Source organism: Dipodomys spectabilis, unplaced genomic scaffold, assembly GCF_019054845.1.
Source record: "Dipodomys spectabilis isolate Male_0828 unplaced genomic scaffold, ASM1905484v1 ptg000163l, whole genome shotgun sequence".
NCBI lineage: Eukaryota > Metazoa > Chordata > Mammalia > Rodentia > Heteromyidae > Dipodomys > Dipodomys spectabilis.
Genome location: NW_024870840.1, coordinates 7,323,767 through 7,344,968, shown reverse-complemented (window position 1 = coordinate 7,344,968; position 21,202 = coordinate 7,323,767). Strand labels below are relative to the sequence as shown.

Below are 21,202 nucleotides of genomic sequence, written 5' to 3'. Positions count from 1 at the left end.
TAATGTTTTAAAAACCTAAAAGAAACATTTCATTATATTTTCTACTAAAATTCCTACCAAATAATGGGTGATAACATAGTATGCATTTCACTTTTTAATATGTATTATATTTAAGTCATAGGAAATTGCTAAGTTCAAATCAGTGACAGTATTCTAGAATTACCCCATGTGAGACACTGCCCTCATATAGCTTACAGTTTTACATCAGTTAACATGGACAAACATTATATGTGACATAAAAATAATTATGAAAATATATAATATGTGTAGTTTTAGGACTAGAAGGGACCTTAGCAATTGTAAGTACCCAAGATCACTTGACTCATGATAATCAAAACTGTGACTAAAATCTTGCTCTCCCTTCATTGCTCTTTCCACTTTAATTCCAGATGTTTTGTTGCTTTTCTCTTAGAGCCATGGTCCATGTGAGTGTTATTTCTTGTATCAGAATAATCTCTATAAATTAGTTTAACTCATACATTTTCCCTACTTGAGTTTAAATTATTGCTATGTATCACAATTTTGGCTGGAAAATCACATAAATATTGTTTAGAAGAATGCATCAGACTTTCTAAGTGACAAATACCATTACTTTCCTACACAATAAAACTTAAATAACAAAATAGTAGCCTAAGAATAGAGATCATAATTCTGTAGAATTTCTTTCTTGTGATTAGTTCTTATAAATCACAAGTAGCAACTTTACCCTCTTCTTCCCCACAAGCTAGATAAAAATGATACTTTGCCATCTCAGGATGTGTTATAAAACTACTAAGTGCATGGCTTATATAATTTCTGGTAAGTGTTTTTAGGTAGAATCTTTAGTAAAGAATGATATTTTGATATTTTGAAAAGTTTGACTAGGGATGTCAGGTTGAGATGCCCTTCTGTTATTGATGACTTCTCTACATCCTCATTCTTGAAGTGTGAGTATAAAGAGAGACCTTTTAGAGTGAGCTCATGGGTTGTTTATCCTTTTGAGACACTTGAAATGACAACTTTGTTATTTTTCTTCTAAGTTTTACTTCTCTGAAATAATTCTGGTGTGAGTGTTTTGTAAAAGGAGATGAAGCATAATTTTGAAATTTCAAAACACCTTAATTAATATTCCATATAGCCTAGCATTATGCTATGTATATAGAATGGGACTAGAAGGGAGAGAATTGAAGCCATCATTGCTGTCTGTCCTTGATGAACATAAAATGAAAATAAAAAGATATTATGAAGGAAATATCTGAATATACCCTAGGTGATTGATCTTGACACTGAAGTTTGAGAACGACTATGCCACAACAAAAAACAAGAGAGAAAAAAAAAGACCCTGAAGACAGGGATACCAAATAGGAAACTGTTTACAATAAGCTTAAAGTGATATAAGCATAGATTGGAATGTAGTAATAAAGATGAAAGGTAACTCTCAGAGGTATTATGAAGGAAAGGTATTCTGAAGGAACACAATACAGAATATAGCACAGGAAATGGTATGTATTTCTACTATTCAGGAAGCGGAAGAGGGAAGATCACTTGAGCTCAGAAGTTAGGGACTGATCCACCAACTTCATAAGATCTTGTCTCAAAACAAACACAAGAATGTAGTACATAAGAACAAAATGCAAAGTATTTTAGCTTAAAAGGATATAGACAGAATTATTGCAATGGAATGAAGACTGTCAGCTGAGTAGAAAGAACGTAATAGGATCAGACACATGTCAAATATAAAGTAGTAGCAGGATATCTAGGACTTAGACTCTTAAATGAAGATACTGACTAAAGGTGATGATGGAATAAAAGATGTGAAGATGAGTAGGTCAAACTAGAGGACAGTCCCATTCACAATAGTCTCAAAAAGAAACAAACAAAAATAAACTTAAGCCTAACCAAGAAGGTGAAAGACTTCCTTATTGAAAACTATACAGTAGTAAAGAAATTGAGGGGCTGGGAAGGTGGCTCAGTGGTCGAGTGCTTGCCTTGCATGCATGAGGCCCTGGGTTTGATTCCCCAGCACCACATAAGCAAAAAGAAAAAAGCCTTCGGAAGTGGTGCTGTGGTTCAAGTGGTAGAGTGCTAGCTAGCCTTGAGCTGAAGAGCTGAGGGACAGCGCCTAGGCCTAGAGTTCAGGCCCCACGACTGGACCCAAAAAAATATATATATTCAAAAACGAACTTCAAAAGAAATTGAGTAAGACTCTAAAAGATGGTAAAATCTATATTCATGGATTGGCAGCATTTATATTGTGAAATGGCTATGTTACTGAAAATGACACAGATTCAGTGTACTCTCTATCAAAATTCCAAGGACTTTTTACAGAAATAGAAAAAAAGAGCACTGAAGTTTATATAGAAGCACAAAAGCCCCTGAATAGACATAGCCATCCTGGGCATAAACATCAATGCTCAAGGTGTAGAGGTAACTTCAAATTGTATGACAGAGCCATAATAACAAAATGGCATGGTATGGACAGTAAAACTGACATGTAGGCCAATAAAATATAACAGAAGATTCAGAAGCAAGTCATGGAGCTGCACCCATCTAATTCTTCACACAGGTGACTAAAATGTATATCACACTGATGGAGGGAAAATTAAATATCCACATGTACAAAACTGAAATTAAGTCCCTGTTTCTCACCTTGTGTCTGCAGAGGTGATAAGGGCTAACTTTCTGGTTTGTGGACTGTACTTTTTTTGGAGGAAAAGGCAATACCAGTAATTGAATTCAGGGCCTTATGCTTGCTAGGTAAATGTTCTACCCCTTGAGACACATCTGAAGTCCTTTTAGCTTTTGTTATTTTTGTAGGGTCTTGCACTTTTTACCTTGGCCTTGGCCTTGGACTTTGATCCTTTTACTATGAGTCATTCATAGTTAGGTTTATAATTATCTCTACCATGCTCAGCTTATTCTTTGAGATAGGGTCTCACTAACTCTTTTTGCTCACAGAAGGCACCATCTGAACAAGTAGGTTCTCTTCAAATACACCAGCACCCTTAATGTTAGATTTACCAATTTCCAGAGCCAAGAGAGCTAATTTTCTTCTGTTTATTGTCTGAGGTATTTTGCTATAGCAGCTAGAATGGCCTAAGACACCATGACAACAGCTGGGAAAATTGGACAAAAACAGTAAAAAAAAAAAAAAAAAAAATCTATAAACAAGGTGCCTGTGGTTCAATCCTAGCTACTCAGGAAACTGTTATCTAAGAATTGTGGTTTGAAGCCAGCCCAGGCAGGAAAGTCCTGAGACTGTTAACTCCAATTAATCACAAAAAAGCTGGAAGTGGAGCTGTGGCTCAAGAGGTAGAGCCCTTGTCTTGAACAAAAAGGCTAAGGGACAGCACCCAGGCCCTGCATTCAAGTCCCAGTACTGGCGCATACACAAAAAATATCCCTGTCAAGTCCTTAAAGAGTTATTCAACAAACCATTAAGAAGTAAAAATCCTGAGAGATAAGAATCCTACAGGGGTGAGCTTAGCACTTAGATTCTTAGGAAAATTACTGATTTTAGAAGAAAAGCTGGCAGGCTAAAAAGTTGAGCAAAGCTTTGACAACCTCCAAAGGCTTAGGAAACAGAGTTGGAGGTCAGCATCTGCCACAAAGCAGGATTTCATTCACTGATGGCTTTGGATTCAGATCCAGAAGGGATTCATCCATGGACTAAGGTGAAGTGAAAGGCCTAGCCCTTGCCAATATTAAAGCATGGTCCTTCTAAAAAGACTCCAGTATATGACATTTCTAGATAAAGCAAACTGTGAAGACAGTAAAGACATCACTACTAGGTATAGATTTTAGGAGTGAAGAGAACAAAGAATAGGCAGAACACAGGGATTTTTTTGTTGTTTTTAATTGACATCAGTAGTATAAGGAGGTTTCCTTCACAGGGAATTGTTAATGGCCAATGAAAGTATTCTGTATACTTTAATGGTAGACATGTGGACATTGACATATTAAGCAGAATCCATAGAACATAGAACACAAAGAATGAGTTCTCATGTAAGCTACAGACCATAATTAATAATAATATCTCAATTTTAACAAATGTACCACAGTACAAGTATTATTATCTAATCCACTCTGTAAACAGAGTGGGTAAGGCAGTATATGCTAACTCTCTACTGTCTATGTCTAAAACTGCTCTAAGAAAAGTTATTGGGGCTGGGAAGGTGGCTCAGTGGTAGAGTGCGTGCCTTGCATGCATGAGGCCCTGGGTTCAATTCCTCAGCACCACATAAGCAGAAAAAGCCAGAAATAGAGCTGTGGCTCAAGTGGTAGAGCACTAGCCTTGAGCTGAAGAGCTGAGGGACAGTGCCCAGGCCCAGAGTTCAGGCCCCACGACCGCCCTCCTCCCCCACCCCCCCCCAAAAAAAATCTATTGATTGTAAAAACAAACATCTTACTTAGCACAGGTGGCTCAAGTATGTTTTCTTAGCTACTCAAGAGGTAGAGAGTGGAAGGATTTCATTTTGAAGCCAGCCTGGGCAAAAAAGTTTGCAAGGCTCCATTTCAACAACAACAACAAAAATAATGGATGTATTGGTTTGGACCTGTCATCCCATCTACAGAGTTAAGAGCAAATAGGATTACTGTTCAGGTCAACTCGGGCACAGAGCCTATCTCAAAGATAACCAGTGCAACAAGTGCTAGAGGTATAGCTTAAGAGGTAGAGTACCTGCTTAGCTTGTTAAAGTTCAGCTTCCCGTACTACTGTCAAAAAGCAAAACAAAAGAACAAAAACATGAGAAATAACCAGTATAAACAGACTAAAGTAGCAGATCCAGGTAATGAACTAATGAGATACTGGCTTTAAAAATAACTGTGTTGCCTATACTTAGAAATAAAAGCTTGAAATTATACCAGACAACTGGAAAACATTTGTTTGTTTTTCTACTGGGATTTGAACTTAGGGCTTCACACTGACTAGGCACATGCTTTACCACTTGAGTCCTACCCCTCATTCTCTTTACCTCGCTAATTTATTAGAGAGGGTCTCATTTTTCCCCTAAACTGGCCTAGACCTTGATCCTTCTGTTGTCTTTTTCCACAATAGCTGGAATGACAAGCATGTGCCACCACATTGAGCTGGTGGTTGAAATAGGAGTTTCATAAACCTTTTCCTCAGGCTAGCTTGGACCTGTGATTGTTTCCATCTCTGCCTCCCAGGTAGCTAGGAATACAGGTTAGCCAACAGCCCCTGCTTGGAAAATTGTTTTTTTTGCTGGTCCTGGGACTTAAACTCAGCTTCACAACTGGTGTTCTACCATTTGAACCAAGCCTCCACTTCTGACATTTTGCTGGTTATTTGGAGATTTGGATTTGTCTGCATGAGCTGACTCTGAACCTCAGTCCTTAGATTTCAATCTTTTGAAAGTAGCTTAAGCCACCAGCAACTAGCTGGAAAGCTTTTTGTTTGTTTTTAAAGCAAATTTAAATCTAAAAACAAAATAACTTTTAACTCAATAGATTTAACAAAAGACATTATCAACACCTTCAAGATATGAGCAGAAATCAGTCAAACAGAAAATATGGAAAATTGAAAATGCCAAGGGCTGGATTTTGAAACATTGATAAAACTGATAAGACACTGTGAGGCTGATTCTCCTCAAACAACCCAAAGTTGCATTAGATAAACACAATGAATGTTGCCTTTATTGGAAAAGGAGATACCACTGCATATTGTATAGATAGTAAAATTTTAAAAGAATATTGTAAAAAATAATTGTGTTAGTACAATGTAGATGAAATAAATATATTCCTTGAAGACCATCTTAACAAAATGAATACTGGAATAATTAGGAAATTTGATCAGTCATATCTATTAAGGAAATGGAGTCTTTAATTAAAAACCTTCCACAAAGAAAATGCCTCATTTGGCTTCATTGGTAAATTCTTCCAAATACTTAAGGAAGAAAGAACACCAGTCTTAACAGAAACTCTTCCAGATAGGAAAGTAGGAAAAAAACATCCCTAATCATTAGTGTATACTGAATTCAGTATACACTAAAATGATGTTATGAAATGAAGAGTTTATTGTAGGAATAAAGGTAGCTCAGCATGTAAAACTGACCAGTGTCCCTCACCCTCTCAGAGCAAAGAAGGAAGGGTATTGTGATTTTTCAGTGAATGCTGAAAACTATTTTGATGAGGTTTTAAACATAAAATGTATTGAACTTTATCAACATAGTTATTAAATTAGGAATAGAATTTTTAATCTGATAAGAGATGTCTACAAAATACGTCCAGCTTTCTGGGTGCTGGAGGCACCTGCTTGTAATCCATCCTTGACATTCAGGAGATAGATCTGAGGATTGAGGTTGGAAGTCATGCAACTAGAGTCTTATCTCCAGTTAACCTCCAAAAAGCCAGATGTGGAGCTGTGACTCAAGTGTTAGAGCTCTAGCCTTGAGCACAAAAGCTCAGAGATAGTTCCCTCACCCTTTGAGATTAATCCTCAGGACCTGCATTAAAAAAAAAAAAAGAAGAAGAAAAGAAAAAAAAATTCTCCCAACTCACTGACTTGCTGATGAAATACTGAATGCTTTCTCCATTCACCCAAATTCAAGAACAAGGCAAAAGTCCACTATCACCATTTTGTTCTCTATTGTTGGAGGTTACAGTTAATAGAATTAGAAATTTTTAGCAAGTGAAAGAAATTAATATAACAATTGGAGAAGAGGAAGTAAAATTGTCATCTAAAGATGGCATTGTTATATATGCATTAAATATAATCTATTAATAAGGTATTAAGATATTAGATTTTAAAAGTTGGATATTAAGTCTAAGTAATAAACATCTTTATGCACAATTAGAATATAAAATATTTAAGTACCATTTGCAATAGTATGTCATAGTATCTAAATAAATTTGATGATAGCTGTGCAAGATTTCTCTGCCTTAATTACCAAGACTACATAAATAACTATTTGTGGTGATAAAGGTCAGAAGAGAGGTTCCTTTCCCAGAGTAGACATGAGCATGAGGGGGAATTCAGAGAGCCTGGATGAAACTAAGCAAGGAGAAGGATGAAGTGAAAACTCTAGTGGTTCCAACTGGGAGTAATCCTTTGCCCTTAGTAGTGGACTGGGTGAATACAATCAATTGTGTAATAGCCCAAGGGACTGACAGTGACTAACCTATTACCAGTGAGTAATAGCATGAGTAACTCTCACAAACAAAAGAGGAGTCTTCTTACTCCTTTCAACTGAAATTTAAAAGTAGGCTGAACTGTATTTCTGGAAATAAATTAGTTGGGCACATAACTGGAAAGAGGTAAGGGCACTTGTCATGCAAATGCTTTTGACCTATGAAGTGGTTGTGCTGGCATTTTTTTCTCCTGAGTTTTGCTTTTTTTGCATTTACATTCTATATATTTTTCTATGAACTTGTTATATTTCAGTGAAAGGAGTTCGAAAGCAAATATTGAAAAGGTCTGCAACTACTAGAGTTCCAACATTCGAGGTGTCATTCTATTTTTAAAACCTGTTTATAAAGGTGAAAATACATACTTTTGTTCATATACTCCTTTTATTACACTATTCCATTTGATCTCAGGCAATCCTACATTTACTTGTAGAAACTTTCCCTTTGTGTATTGTAAAGTTAATTCTTCCTCTTTTAACTAGAAAGGCATATTTTAAAACTGAAAAGCATTTGTGCTCTATATCAGCTTTCTTCTCCCTTAATGTTTTACTTTGGAGTAACTTACCATTTCAAGACAGGCTCTTCATTTTGAGTTTTGCGTCCGTTCTTTTAAACACGTAACTTCTGAGACAATGATGCTTATGATGTCTTTGTAGATGACAGACTCATTTGTGTAATTTGACTTCTTCCCTTTTTAGATTTTTTATTTGTAGTTTAGTTACAGATACCAATTTTTCTGATTTGGCATCCAGAACAATTCTATTTGTACATTGATGAGATGGAGATTTGTGATTCATTGTCTTTGCAATTTTCAGGAAGAGCTATGACTACATGGCTCCATGCCGTCCCTGAAAAATTGCATCTCTATACTTTAAAAAATTTAGTATGTAAAATATTCACTATATAGTTTTGTTCAAATAAGAAGTTAAAATGTTCACACAATTGTTTATATTAGTCTTTATTTTTCTAGAGAAAATCTCTTCATGAAAACAAGTTGAAGAGACTGCAGGAGAAAGTAGAAGTTTTAGAGGCAAAGAAAGAAGAATTGGAAACAGAAAACCAGGTGCTAAACAGGTAATGTGTTTGTATGTTTATATACTCATGGTTATTTTGATATTGTAAGGCTTTGTTTCTTAGAATACTGTACTTTGTGTTTTGGCTTATAATGCACATTTGAAAACTTTCTCAAACTGTACTATCTTTTTCTTTCTTAATGGTCCTTTAAACTACAAGATTTCTATGACATGTCAGGTATGGATGTTATAGTTGAGATTGAGAACAAAGTTCAGACACTGGCTTTGGCATGTAACTAGCGTTGGCATCGATGGTGGTGGTGTTGGTACCTATGGAGGTGCTAAAGTAACGAAGTTGTGTCTGTTGCATAGTTCTGAAAATTGTGGCTACAACTGAGTCAATGGTCAATTTTTGCTTTCCTGGGAAGAAAAAATATTATTGGGCTTTAGCTTTTGTTCAGTTTTGCACATCTGAACCCAGGTGATAATCATTATCATCAGCATTTTTTGAGCAAAGAAGATTCACCATATGTAGTTGGAAATAGTGGCACTGTATGATTCAGGTTAATAAAAAGTCTTGAATTTACTAATTAGTAGTCACCATACCTTTTAATCAAGTATTAGACTTTTTATAATGGAAATTGCTTTCAGAATTATGCAGTGATGTTTTATGATGTGCACTGGTATTGGTTATAATTCTTACTATAGTGTAAACCATGGGTTTTCTTATAGAACATTCAAGAGGTTTCTGGATTGTGGGATTCATGCCAACTTTAGTATAGTGTATCTCAAAGTAGAAGGCCACCAACTTCAACTAAGCCAAATTTAACTTAGTACCTTACTAAGGTACCTTAGTAATATCTGTAGATATTAATATTGAAATATTACTAGTTCTGTGAATTATAATACTTCTTGATTGGGGTATAACTATTTATAAACAGGAGTACTTTTTTCTTTTCAAGACAAAATGTTCCATTTGAAGAGTATACAAGGCTTCAGAAAAGACTAAAGGATATACAGAGAAGACATAATGAGTTTCGAAGTCTAATCCTGGTTCCTCACATGCCTCCCACAGCACCTACAAATCCTGTTAGCCTTCAGTCATCAGCCATGGTTCCTGGCATGGACCTAGCCTTTCCTCCTCACGTGCAGGTTTGAGCATTTATTTTAGGAAAACTGTTCAATGTTTCTGTAGGTTTCTGCCCATTTAAATACAGAATTAAAATTCAAATTCTAAATGTGGTCTTAGCCTCAAAAGGCATACCCAAAGACTAAGTTTAACTTCTTCCCTTTCATTTATCATAGAAATTTACTGAGAAGTAGATTTGAATTTCCCCCAGAAGTAGAATTGTATTTCCTTCTAGTGATGATGCTGAGAATCAAATCTCCTATTAGGTAATAGAAAAAATCTTGGTAAATGAGTCTTGAATAACCTAGAGTTTATAGCTTATTGGCACACTGCTGTGAAGTATTATTACAATTAACTTTGCATTTTCCATACAATATTTTAACACTAATGAAAACATGTTAAACGAAATTCTTAAAATACTTAACCACAGTTTAAGCAACAGTTTGTTTAGGCACTTTTTAAGTTTAGACAAAAAGTATTAAACTGAGGGCAAGTATTACTATTGCTAATTTATAGATGAGGAAATTGAGTCAAGTAATGAAGTGACGTAAAAATGATGGAGTTAAATTTTGTACCTAAATGATTCCAAAACTTGAGCCCTTCTATATCAGGGCCCTTGATATCAAATTGGATGTTTTTTTGTGAAGATGGAGTGTTGATCAGTTTTATACTGTAAGCACAGAAGATGGTAGTCACCGAACCTCAGTGACTTTGTTTATAATAAACTGTTAAAACTCCAGTCTTGTTTGAAAGTTGCCATGCAAGTACACCTGTGCATGCCCTGCCCTTCACATTTTCTAATTTACTCCCTAGTGAATTTTACACCTAGGGAAGAACAGACTGGTTTTTGCTTAAGGCTAAAGCCTGAGGCAGGAGAGAAGCTGGACTAGTTAGTAGCTTAACCCACGCATCTCTGTATTTAGACTGTTAAAATGGACATCTTTTCCTGCAAGCTTGTAAGAGCAAGACAGAGGCTGCCACCTGGCAACACTCTTCCAGTTTATCTAACAGTTTCTTTTGTTGTGCTTTGCTAAATCCTTTTTAAGGAAGAACAGCATCAAAGGGAACTCTCTCTTCTTCGAAAAAGACTAGAAGAACTAGAAACAACCCAAAGAAAACAGCTAGAGGAACTTGGATCTTCTGGGGAGTGATGTTCTTGGAGAAAAGGCAGATAGATCAAAAGGGGTGAAATCAGGGACTCAATAAAGTGTAGAGTTTGACATGTGTGGCACTGAGATACTTTATTACTATTTGCCAAAGTACTGGAGCTTGCTGTAAGAAAAAGTGCCAGCTACATGCTTCAGTACACAAGTATCAGGACTTTAGGTTTTACTATGAAAAGTGAAACATTCAAAGAATCCATTTCAGAGCTATTTAGAAACTGTATTGGCAACCCTTTGCAAATATAAAAATGAGTACAAGGAATTAATTAAGAAATCAAGTTTTAAATTAATTTTACATTGTTGAATATTTTTGGCATCTTTGTCTAAAATATGCCCATCTTTTCCCTCTTCCTTAAGATACTTTACCATAACAAGGTCAATTATTGTCTGGTTTACTATATACAAGAGTTCTAAACCTCTACTAGGTTTTAGAAAAAAGATGGCACTTTAAAAGACAGCCTAAAAACTTAAAGATGATCTACGTGTCTGTCTCATATTCATTACAGAAGGTTACCATTTTTAAAAAGCTGTGTGCACATAATTTATTGAAGAGCTTAATAAATATTTTTCTACCTACTGCTGTTGTTTGTGTTTGCTTTCCTTTCTACTATACAACATGTATTTTACAATTGAAACAATTTCCCTAATTTGGACTTTATTATATCACAGTTTGTAGAAAATTGAAGGGTTATGGATTTGTAAAGTGAGCCCAGTGGGGCCCCTCTAGAGTATCGGTGATGTTTCACTTTGTTTCCCACTGTTTTGGATCTAAACAAACAATTGTGTTCCATTTCTGTGTCCCTTAGTATGTAGTCACTTTTTCACTGTGCACTCTTTGGAAGCTTCTTTATGTAACATCTTTTAGATGTCAACAAAGGAAAGCTCAAGTCCACCAAACTAAGTGGATTGTTGCTTATCCAGAAGTCCTCACAGTGAGACTCCATGTACTGGCAGTGAGGGCAGGAGTTGGGACCAAGTACTCTTGGCCACACTGTGTGGAGCTGCTTACTCCAAGCAGTGGGCAGTGATGCCCCGCCCTACAGAATACTTCCATAGAGCCATTTAGAGTAAAACACCAATTAGAACTGCAAAACTGGGGCGGAAAAAAGTCACGCCAGTCCACAAGTACATCAAAATGTTTATTTTTGGATTATAGACATTTAAAACATTCATCTCCAAGAACAGCTTCAATCAGGTATACAATAAGAAATAGACTTTCAATCCTAATACAGAAAAGGTAACAGAACTAATTTTAAAATGCTGCTGTAGACACTAGTGTTAGAAAAAAAGTTTATAAATGAATTGTTTTGCACCAAAAAATATGCAAAGAAACTTGAAAATAGATATTGTTTGCCATTTGTTTCTCTACTTGTTGTTTAGTATAGACCCAGTGACTGATTGTCTTCAGCACACATCTAATTTGGCCATTTACTGCTTTTGGCTAATGTGATCCAAAATGTGATCTAGATAGTGCTTTTCACTGGAGGATTGACAAACACGCTACATACATTAGTGAATCTTCATACCCCCTCAGTGAGGTAGGTTAGAAATATACAGAAATTGAGGCACAAAGAGGTAAGTGACTTGCCCAAAGTTCCTAACAGTACAGTCCCCAAAGAGGAGGTAACTCTCCACACAGCACTCATGTGGCAGAGAGCCGGACAGGGACACCCTCATGTCTCATTTAGCAAATGCTTAGATAAAGCTGTAGCTGACCCTTTGAATTTTTCTGTACCCTGGGGAAGGGGAAGTCTTTTGGGCAACTCTCCTACCCTTGGCTCTCAACTCTCCTACAATTGTTCTCTCATGAACGCCTTCACCCTTTTGAAAACTGTAGCAGCTTTAGAAGGGGACCAGACCTCTAACCTTTAAACTTCAAAGTAACCTATTTGGTAGTATTTTTGAGATGTGTCCATTGCACAGACAAAGGCGATAGGGTTGGGAAGGTGCCTCTCACACCTGAACAGATATTAAGGAGCAAAAAAGAATTGCATTTGCCTAAGACAAGTTCACATTTCAATCCTGATGTTCCATACAGTGTTGGTAAATGGTTTCAAGGAATACGTGAATAATGTTTTCTTTCTTGAAAAATGTAGGGGATTTACAGCACCAAGGGTAAAAGGTGCCTGACACAAGGAAAGCTGGAGAGTTGCCAATTACACTTTTTATGTCTTCTGGTTTAATAGAAGGAAAACACAGTGGTATTAAAATTGGTCGTGAGCAGCAAAAATTCAGGAATAAAAAATCAGCAATAAAAAGACCTACAGTATAACGATAGGGACTTCTTTAGAAAGAAAGGCATGAATAAAATGAGCATTTTAAATTCTTTCTCCTGTAAGGAATACTTTCAAAAAGTACATAGTAAGACTAAGATACCAAGTTGTATACTAATATTTTTCAGGCCTTGGGCCTCAAATATATATATTTATATATAATACTCCAGTGTGAACAACAATCTGATGAAATGTAAAATGTATCTTTTTTTTAAAATCACACACAATTATTTATACCACAGGGTTCACCAGAAATCTAAAGCAAGGAGACACTAGTATAGAAATGTAGAATTACACTTCCACAGAGTTCTGATCAACTTTTGAACAGAAAATGATTTTTTTTTCTCTTTACAATACCCAACGTGTCCACTATCAAACACATTTTGAATGAAAAATCAAGGAACACACATCAGGACAAAGTATCTGGGTAAAACGCTGTTGCATTTCCACAAAGTCCACTCACTCTCCTTGCTTTAGAGCTCCTTGATGGAATATGTGGAGGTGAGTTCCATGAGTGCATTTGGCGACCACCGATAAAACACGAGCCCTTTCAACAATGTTGCAACACTGTTAGTTTTTGGTTTAAACACACACACACACTCACGAATGCTAAGTGTACACACTACCAAATTTTGCGGTCACCTTTTTCCAAGAACTACTGGGGAAAGTTTCGATGCTGCAGATCCTGGAGGTTGCCCTAACACCCCACCTTGTTTCCAAATGACTCATTTCACATTTTTGTTTTGAGTATTGGCAATATCCCTTTTCTGCAGAGGTGCAGTGTAGTCACAAGTGCTACATAGCTGTAGTTTTCCAACAAAACCACTTAGATATCATTGTGCTTAAGTGGAGACTGTAGTTAACAATACTGACACTTGCTTACTGGCCCTGTGTTCTCTGTAAACAAGGAGGCTGCTTCCAACAAGCACTTCAGCTCTATTTACAGAAGGGTTCCAAGGCATACTCACAGGCACAATGGTCCAGAGCTTTCTAAAAGCTGTGCATGGGCCTCAGTCTCCTAAAAGACAGTGCTCAAAGTGGAACCTATGTGCAAACTTAAAAATTAACGACACAGAGTAGCTCTAGCAGCCATTTTGCTCCCAAGTTGTCTGAAGAACTTTTGCCAGATTAAACCAGGCCCCAGAGTGCTTACATCCACTTGCATTTCTTCTTTTCATCAAATAAGACTTTTACATGCAAGAGTTGTTTCTGAGCTTCTTCCAGCCCTCGTTCTCTTTCTAGTTTATTTAGAATCTGTTGACAATTAGAACAGTTATTTTAGATATTGTGGTTTTAGCATTACAATTCTGATGGGTTTGGTTTTTTGTTTTGTTTTTTTTAAATCTTTTTTCCTTTCTTGCATTCCTGATGTTATGATTGGTAAAAAAAAAAAAAAAAAAATCTGTATGAAACAGATGCCAACATTTTCTTCGATCATTTACTCATTTTGCAAGTTGTTTTGCCAAGTCATTATCACAGAATCAACAACACGTTGACTTAAAATAGAAGCCCACAAGAAATACCAACTATCTGCTTACAAATATGAGGCCAGACTTCCAAGGCCCTAAGTTATGCATTATGTCACAGCCATTCCAAGCACAGCAAGCATTCCTGGGCAGCCAACATGCAGGCAAGTATTGTCCTTAATGCAGCAGGCAAGGGCATCCTGGTCCAGATGAGTCCTTCCCTTCCCTCCTTCCTCCCCACACCCCAGTCTAGCCCCTCCTCTACCCTCCCCAATGCTTCCCTTCTCTGGCCCCTGGACAGAGGGATGCTTATCATGTTGAAGGAACTCATTTCCTCTACCCTACCTTAGCGCTTCATTGATCTTCAAGTAGCAAATGGAATTGGTGAGCTATTCTCACCATAGACATGGATAGCCTGTCCCAGCATGACTGAGTGGGGGGGAATCAGGGAAGGGGGAATTAACACATATTTGGAAACAACGCATCCAGATTAAGGAGAATTAATCATCAAGGAGAATGGTAATTCATTAATAATGGTCCTTAAAATGCCTGAACTTAAACATTTGTTATTGAAATACTTAAATTAGAAATGTCATAATTTCATAACTATTGAATATAGAAACTATGTGGACTTATTAACAGGCTAGTTTTAATTTTTAGCAGGTGGTAGTCAAGCATATGCTGGCCCCATTTAAAAGGGGGGCAAGATACTCATCAAATGGAGGCCCCTTGAACTCAAATGTAAATTCAGGGGCACCATGTGCAGGGTCTGGCATGGTGCCAGGAACCCCCATCTCAGACAGGCGTCCTGGGCCTTCCTTTCTGCTTATTTGGGATGCCAGAGCTGTCCTGAAACCTACAGAATGCTACAAGCAGATCCTTGTGACTGATGCTTTCATAGATTAAAAAGATCTGAAGTAAAGTCTTACCTCATCAAAATATTTTACGATGTATTTGTAGATTTCTGTCAAGGCCACTTCTTCATTAAATTCATTTTCGTGTTTCTAAAAAACAGATTTGTTCACAGGCTCTGAAATGACTTTAGAGAAGAAGAAGAAGAAGAAACAACCAATGTAAGCTTATTTCTACTTTCTAAAGATACCTTAGATTCCTGAGTTAAGAATTCTTCCATTTCTAAAGATGACAATGGAGGCAGGTCCCTGATTGCTTTGTAATAAGATTTTACTTCCTCTTTGTAGGTTGGTATATCCTTGGCATAGAGAAGTTTATTTGTTGGTGCTTCCTGGAAAAAAAAAAAAAAAAAGGAAACGTCAAGAAATTTAGGATAGAACAGTATAGCTGAACCTCTGCCACCAATGTTTCCTTCTCTGACAAGGCTTCCTGCAACTTAGGCCTCAGTAACGTTGACTGAGTGACTGCCATCTAGATAGTTCTAGTGAGTCACTGTTATTTTCAGGCAGAATAAATGCTAATATATTCAGCCTTCCTCATAAAAGAACTGAAATTATTATTTTTGCATGATTTTGAGTTAATGTAACAATGGAACTTATTTCAATCATCGTTCATTACTAATGGTCGTAAAAAGCCTGAATTAAAGCATTTGCTCTCATCCTCACCCACCAGTGAATTTTGGCATTTATAAAAGACTTGATTGTAGATCTGATTGAGCCCTTTATATAACTATGAAAGTGGTATGTAATTGGCAGTGGCAAATTTTCCAGCATGTCCCCATATTTCATTGCATGGTAAAGATCTTGCAGTTTCTTCAAGGAAGCACGGTGTCCTTACTCCTAGTGGCTCGCAGGTCTTACCTTGCAAAGGTTCTCTGACAGTTTAAATGGTTGTGTGTAATTATAACAGTGATCATGTGTAAAAATTAAGTAGGTGGAAAGGTTATTTTTCCAAAATTTAAACAAGATCTATTCAGGAAAGATGAGTTAATGATAGGGCTAATGTCCCAGTATCTTTTACAGAGTCCAGTGTCTGAATCAATGGTTTGATTAATCATCTGAAGGCTGCCTTAACTGAGAGAAGACTGAAGTTTGCTTGTCAAGTTTAGATGGAGCCCATAAATCACATAATATTTCATCCATTCAATAAGCTTTTACTTAGCCAAGCATAGCTAGCAGGTTCTGAATGAACAAAAGATGAAGTTGACTGGTATCTTCCTTTGAGAAGCTTACAATCTAGGCAGATATCTACAGTGCTTAACTATGATGTCATTAGTAGCAGAGTAAAAGACATCAAAAATCATTATTGTGGAATGGATAAAATGTTGGTGAATAGGATTTTACTAGATAGGGGAGTTGTGAAATGCATATGTGAGCAAAGAAATGTGGAAATTAGTTCCTACTGGGTTTTTAGGAGAAGGGACCTCATGAATTTGCCCCCTAAAATAACGGGGCTAGAAAGAAGCCTCAGTCACCACTTATTTCAGCTTCTCTGAGAATTTCCCTACTGAAGAGCCGTTAGTCCTCCATAGATTTTCTTCTTCTTTTTTTTCTTTTTGTTGGGGGGGAGGGGGTCCGGTCATGGGGCCTGAACTCTGGGCCTAGGTGCTGTCCCTCAGCTCTTCAGCTCAAGGCTAGCGCTCTACCACTTGAGACACAGTGCCACTTCCGGCTTTTTGCTTTTTGCTTATGTGATGCTGAGGAATCGAACCCAGGGCCTCAGGCATGCAAGGCAAGCGCTCTACCACTGAGCCACCTTCCCAGCCCCTTCCATAGATTTTTCTGAAGTCCAGTGCATATAGAAAGCACTTTGTTTAATATGAATGCTCAGGAAAGATCAGAACACCTCTTTCCAAGTTATTCAGGCTTTTTTGGGGTTTTTGAGCAGTGGAAAAAACCGGGGGCAAGAAATATTATGGGCTTTGATTATAAACTGGGGCAAATGGGTATAATTGTAAGTCTCATAAGATTTTCTTCTCTATAAGCCATTTTTATATTTAAATTCAAATATATATGTACATACAGATATACAGATAAAATTAACTTGGACAAATAGTAATAGTTTCATAATAGTTACTGATGTCCACCGCGTGGGCATTATGCACATATGGACTTACTTTTCTAGGTGATAAAGCATACTTCATTTTAAAGCTTTTCTATTTCTAAGTTATTCTATAGTATTTCTGTACTGGAGTGGGACTCATTCTTTTGGTTAGCACTTTTGAGAACAACTGAATTAAAGCTAAAAGTAGCTGAGACATTTTATGGAAAAGCCAATTGGCAGTGGCATAATTATTTCTTTTCATCTGGTATGGTTTGAACTACCTGTTTATTATTTGCCTATGTACAAAATGGGGTTTCAAGTTCACAAGTGTGTAGAGAAGGTGCAAAGTTGGGCCTCACCTTCCCTAGTTGCTGCTCTGTGAGAGAAAAGGCATCCATGAAGGCCTGGGCAATCACCGACAAACAGCCATCTATATGTGGTGTCTTCTTGATGTCAAAGACGAACTGAGGGTTCTTTAGGATGTTTACCCAGAAGCGAAGAGGAAGGCTGTTCAAAAAGAACGATCTCTTCAAATAGGGCCATTCGTAGGAGGAGGACCTGTTCTAGCATCGTTTATAGATGAGTATTGATACCTTTGTTATGGAAGTAGCCTGCCTAGCCAAACACAGGTCACCCAGCACCAATTGGCACAAGTACCAACAGCTACTGAAAGGCAGGCTAGAGGAGAACAAGAAAAGAATCCCAGATAGTGCTAGGTTGTAAGAGATGATGGTCACCAGTGAGAACTAGAACTAGATCTAGCCCCATCTCTATCTAAGTACCATACCTAAGTATGGCCCCCTGGTCTAAGCCTCACCCAGCTCCTGACTGTTCTCTTATAACACTTGATCTTAACACAGAATCCAATCTGGTTACTCCTCTGTTCTCATCCTCTGCTGACCTTCAGTCAGTTTGTGCCTCCTCTCCCAGCCTGCCTCACCTTGCTCACTGCCACTCTCCTGGACTTCTTTCTGTTCTTCCCTGTCTGCTCTATCCTGGCCTTCCACTTCCCCACTGCACCCAGTACCTTCTATTGCACTTCAATGGCCACATTCCTGTCGATGTGCACTGAGTAGAATTCAAACTCTTAAGTTTATCTGTGTTGTTCATTACTCTATTCCAGCACTCACATACTTAGGTATGGTCTTAGAGACTGTTCCAAGTCCTTTCATGACTTCATTTTCAACTCTGGCTTAGCTTACTACCTCCACTACATGGCTTCTGGGCTCTCAGTGGCTCTTCTGTACGGGCTGTAGTGCTGTGCTGTGTGTGTAGGGGCTAGAGACATGAAGCTAGGACACAGGACAGGAGTGAGCCAAGACGGAGAGTCAAGATAGACTCAGATTAATGGGTAAGATCTTATAGATCTGAAACTTTAGCCTTGATAAACTTCAGCTAGGCTTGGCTAAGCTAGGACTTGAATTTGCATGAGAAGTTCCCTTTTATCATAACTGAATCTAATTCCATTCTACTCAAAATATTTGAAATAGAGATAATGAGTTGTGCTTTTCTTCCGAGGAGACATTTAGAATAAATCTGGATGCCCTGCTTTTCTTTAAAGTAAAATGTTAAAATGCAGGAAAACAATACTAACCTTTGTAAGTACCACATTTAAAAAAAAAAAAAATATGACCTAGCTTGAAAACTGCAAAGTAACTGATTATTTGGGGAGCAAATAGAAGCTTACTGAAAATGGTTATGATAAAGCTCACAAATTAGCAAGATGCTGATGGTGCCTGTCTATACTCCTAACTACTCAGTGGGGCTGAGACCTGAGTGATTCTAGGCTAACCCAGGCAAGAAAGTCTGTGAGACTCATCTCCAATTGGACAGCAGAAGTGCAGCTATGACTCAAATGGTAGAGCACCAGCCTTGAGCCATTAAGCTAAGGGACAGTGCCCAGGTCTTGAGTTCAAACCCTAGTACTAGTATTAAAAAATATCACTACTAATTAATTTCTCACTTTTGTGGTTTAGCAAAATTTAGACAAAGTCTTTTTCTTGCATTAAAGATGTTTATCTTAAAGAACAGGATCCTCAATATAGGCATGGTTTTGGTGTGATAGTTTACCAAGCCCAAAGATTCTGATCCAGAGATAAATGAAACTTCTTGTTGTGACTCCCTATATCCTCTTTATAGTTAATATTCTGTCCTAGATTCTTGAAAACAGTAATCACCTATATTCCCACCTGTTTGTTTTCCAAATATGTACCACATCAGGATCTGTGATTTTTTTATTTTCAGCTTGGGCATCCAAAAAGTCAAAAAAATATTTTATTGCAAATGGAGCTCTGCTGTTGGGTAAACTCCAAATGCTTCTGAAAAGTTTTTCAAGCACAGAGTGAATTGCCACCTAAAAGACAGAAAGCGAGAGATTTTAAAGAGATTAAAAACAAAAACAAAAGACACTCATGGTGTTGGTTTGGAAACCATAATAGAAAATCAAATCTAAGTTCACAGAATGTGATATGCTAACCAGTGAAAACACTAGCTGAAAAAGAAAAATGGACAAATCATCAGATAGGGATAAGATTCACAGTATGGGACAATGGTCCTGAAAATTTTGTTATATAAATTTGGCTCGTAAGCTTCTTACTGATCACAACATTGTTTAGTCAACAGGGAGGCACCTTGCCGATCTAGCAGTGGAAATGTCAGTTGTAGGGCTGTGTATAAACCTTAGATGCTGGATGTTTGCCTTTTGGTTGTGTTAGGTTTGGAAAAACTCAAGCAATGCTGCTTTACTCCCAGAATTTTTCCTGTTGCCTGTACTTCTGTCCTGGGGTTTAACTGTATACTTTCCAATGCAGTTGAGCATTTTACAAAATAAACAACCATCTGGGATAGCTGAGAAAATCAAAAGGTTCAGGCTGTTCTCTGTCCACCAAACATCTCCTAAGCTCTGAGAAGATTCAGACATCATGAAGCTACTGGGTCAGGCACAGACAGTAGCATTCACATTTCTAGTCATTTCAGGGGAAATCATCACAGGCTTCTCTTAATCCCACTGAAAGCCAGATCAAGAAAAATTTCCTCCTAATTTGGTATTCCACTGGCTTTCACATCTGACACTTTCATATGTGACCAGAATGCCTAATTTCAAAATGAAAAAAGTAAAAATCAGTAAGATTTACTAGGTCTATCGTCACCTCCCCTCTTCATTTTATTTGCAATTCAAAGAAGGAATTGTATTGCTTATCTATAATAACAAGTAAACAAAAAGGAATAATTATGCTGTCAGCCATAAAAAATAACAATAGTGAAATGGTGGGTAAAGGAACAGGGAATGATATTAAAATTCCTGATTGAAGATACACAGTAGAAATTTGTAAAATGCTGTTATCTTTCCACTTTCTATATGTATTAAAAAGAGGAGGGGAAGGATAAAAAATGTTTACGATTTAAACTTTCATTTTGCTTTGCTAGAAGGCATAGGGGATTTGTAACATTTTCACACTTCATTGGAAATTAAGTCAAACACACCATCTACCCCCAAGGTAGCCATAAAAGCACTCCCAGAACAGTGAGCAAGTGTACCTTGGTCGACAGCAGCTTTGTCAGATACATTTCTTTTACTTTAAACTTGTGCTTCCCCCGATGTCTCTTTCCTTGCACATCTTGGAATGCTTCTGAATCTGGTAAAATCTAAAAAGAAGACAGAGGAGAAGTGTTACCCCAGGAGACCATGGGTGCAACCCAGTGGAGAGCACAAGAAAGCCTGAACTCACCAAATGGCAGTGGTCATCCGAATATTCCACATCTGAACACCAGGGACAGAAGGAGAGAAGACATGTATTACAAACAACAACCAAACAACAGCCTTCTAAAATAATGTGGTGAAAATCTAAGAGCTCTTGTGCATTTTTCCTTGGTATGCCTTATGAACAGAGTGAAGGCTAGAAGGGCTGGGGACTGGAAGTGTTAAAAAAAATAAAAAAATCTGAGTGACCGCTTGCTAGGAACAAGGTAGGAGGGACTCAAGTCTGTCATTTAACAAACCTGGGTCACCTCTGATGTGCCGGAGGTTGCCAGGTGTGCACCAAGGAACGACTCCGACCATGGTCCCCCATACCTA

General features: G+C 37.4%; 2 protein-coding genes across 3 annotated transcripts in view; one reads left to right on the top strand and one right to left on the bottom strand.

The window, feature by feature from the left end:
* Cep83 (centrosomal protein 83) overlaps positions 1-11,009 on the top strand; it is an 80,326-nt gene extending 69,317 nt beyond the window's left edge. For both annotated transcript variants that reach the window (XM_042693252.1, XM_042693253.1), the window contains 3 exons: positions 8,099-8,202; positions 9,104-9,293; positions 10,317-11,009. In XM_042693252.1, coding sequence (XP_042549186.1) covers positions 8,099-8,202; positions 9,104-9,293; positions 10,317-10,421 — 399 coding nt within the window. In that variant the 3' untranslated portion in view covers positions 10,422-11,009. The remainder of the gene's footprint in view (positions 1-8,098; positions 8,203-9,103; positions 9,294-10,316) is intronic.
* Positions 11,010-11,559: 550 nt separating this feature from the next.
* The window catches only part of Plxnc1 (plexin C1), a 150,900-nt gene continuing 141,257 nt past the window's right edge, over positions 11,560-21,202 (bottom strand). The window contains exons 25-31 of the mRNA XM_042693085.1: positions 20,856-20,887; positions 20,665-20,772; positions 19,317-19,480; positions 17,487-17,634; positions 15,275-15,415; positions 15,102-15,176; positions 11,560-13,960 (exon numbers count right to left, since the gene is read on the bottom strand). Of these exons, the coding sequence (XP_042549019.1) occupies positions 13,856-13,960; positions 15,102-15,176; positions 15,275-15,415; positions 17,487-17,634; positions 19,317-19,480; positions 20,665-20,772; positions 20,856-20,887 (773 nt within the window). The 3' untranslated portion in view covers positions 11,560-13,855. The remainder of the gene's footprint in view (positions 13,961-15,101; positions 15,177-15,274; positions 15,416-17,486; positions 17,635-19,316; positions 19,481-20,664; positions 20,773-20,855; positions 20,888-21,202) is intronic.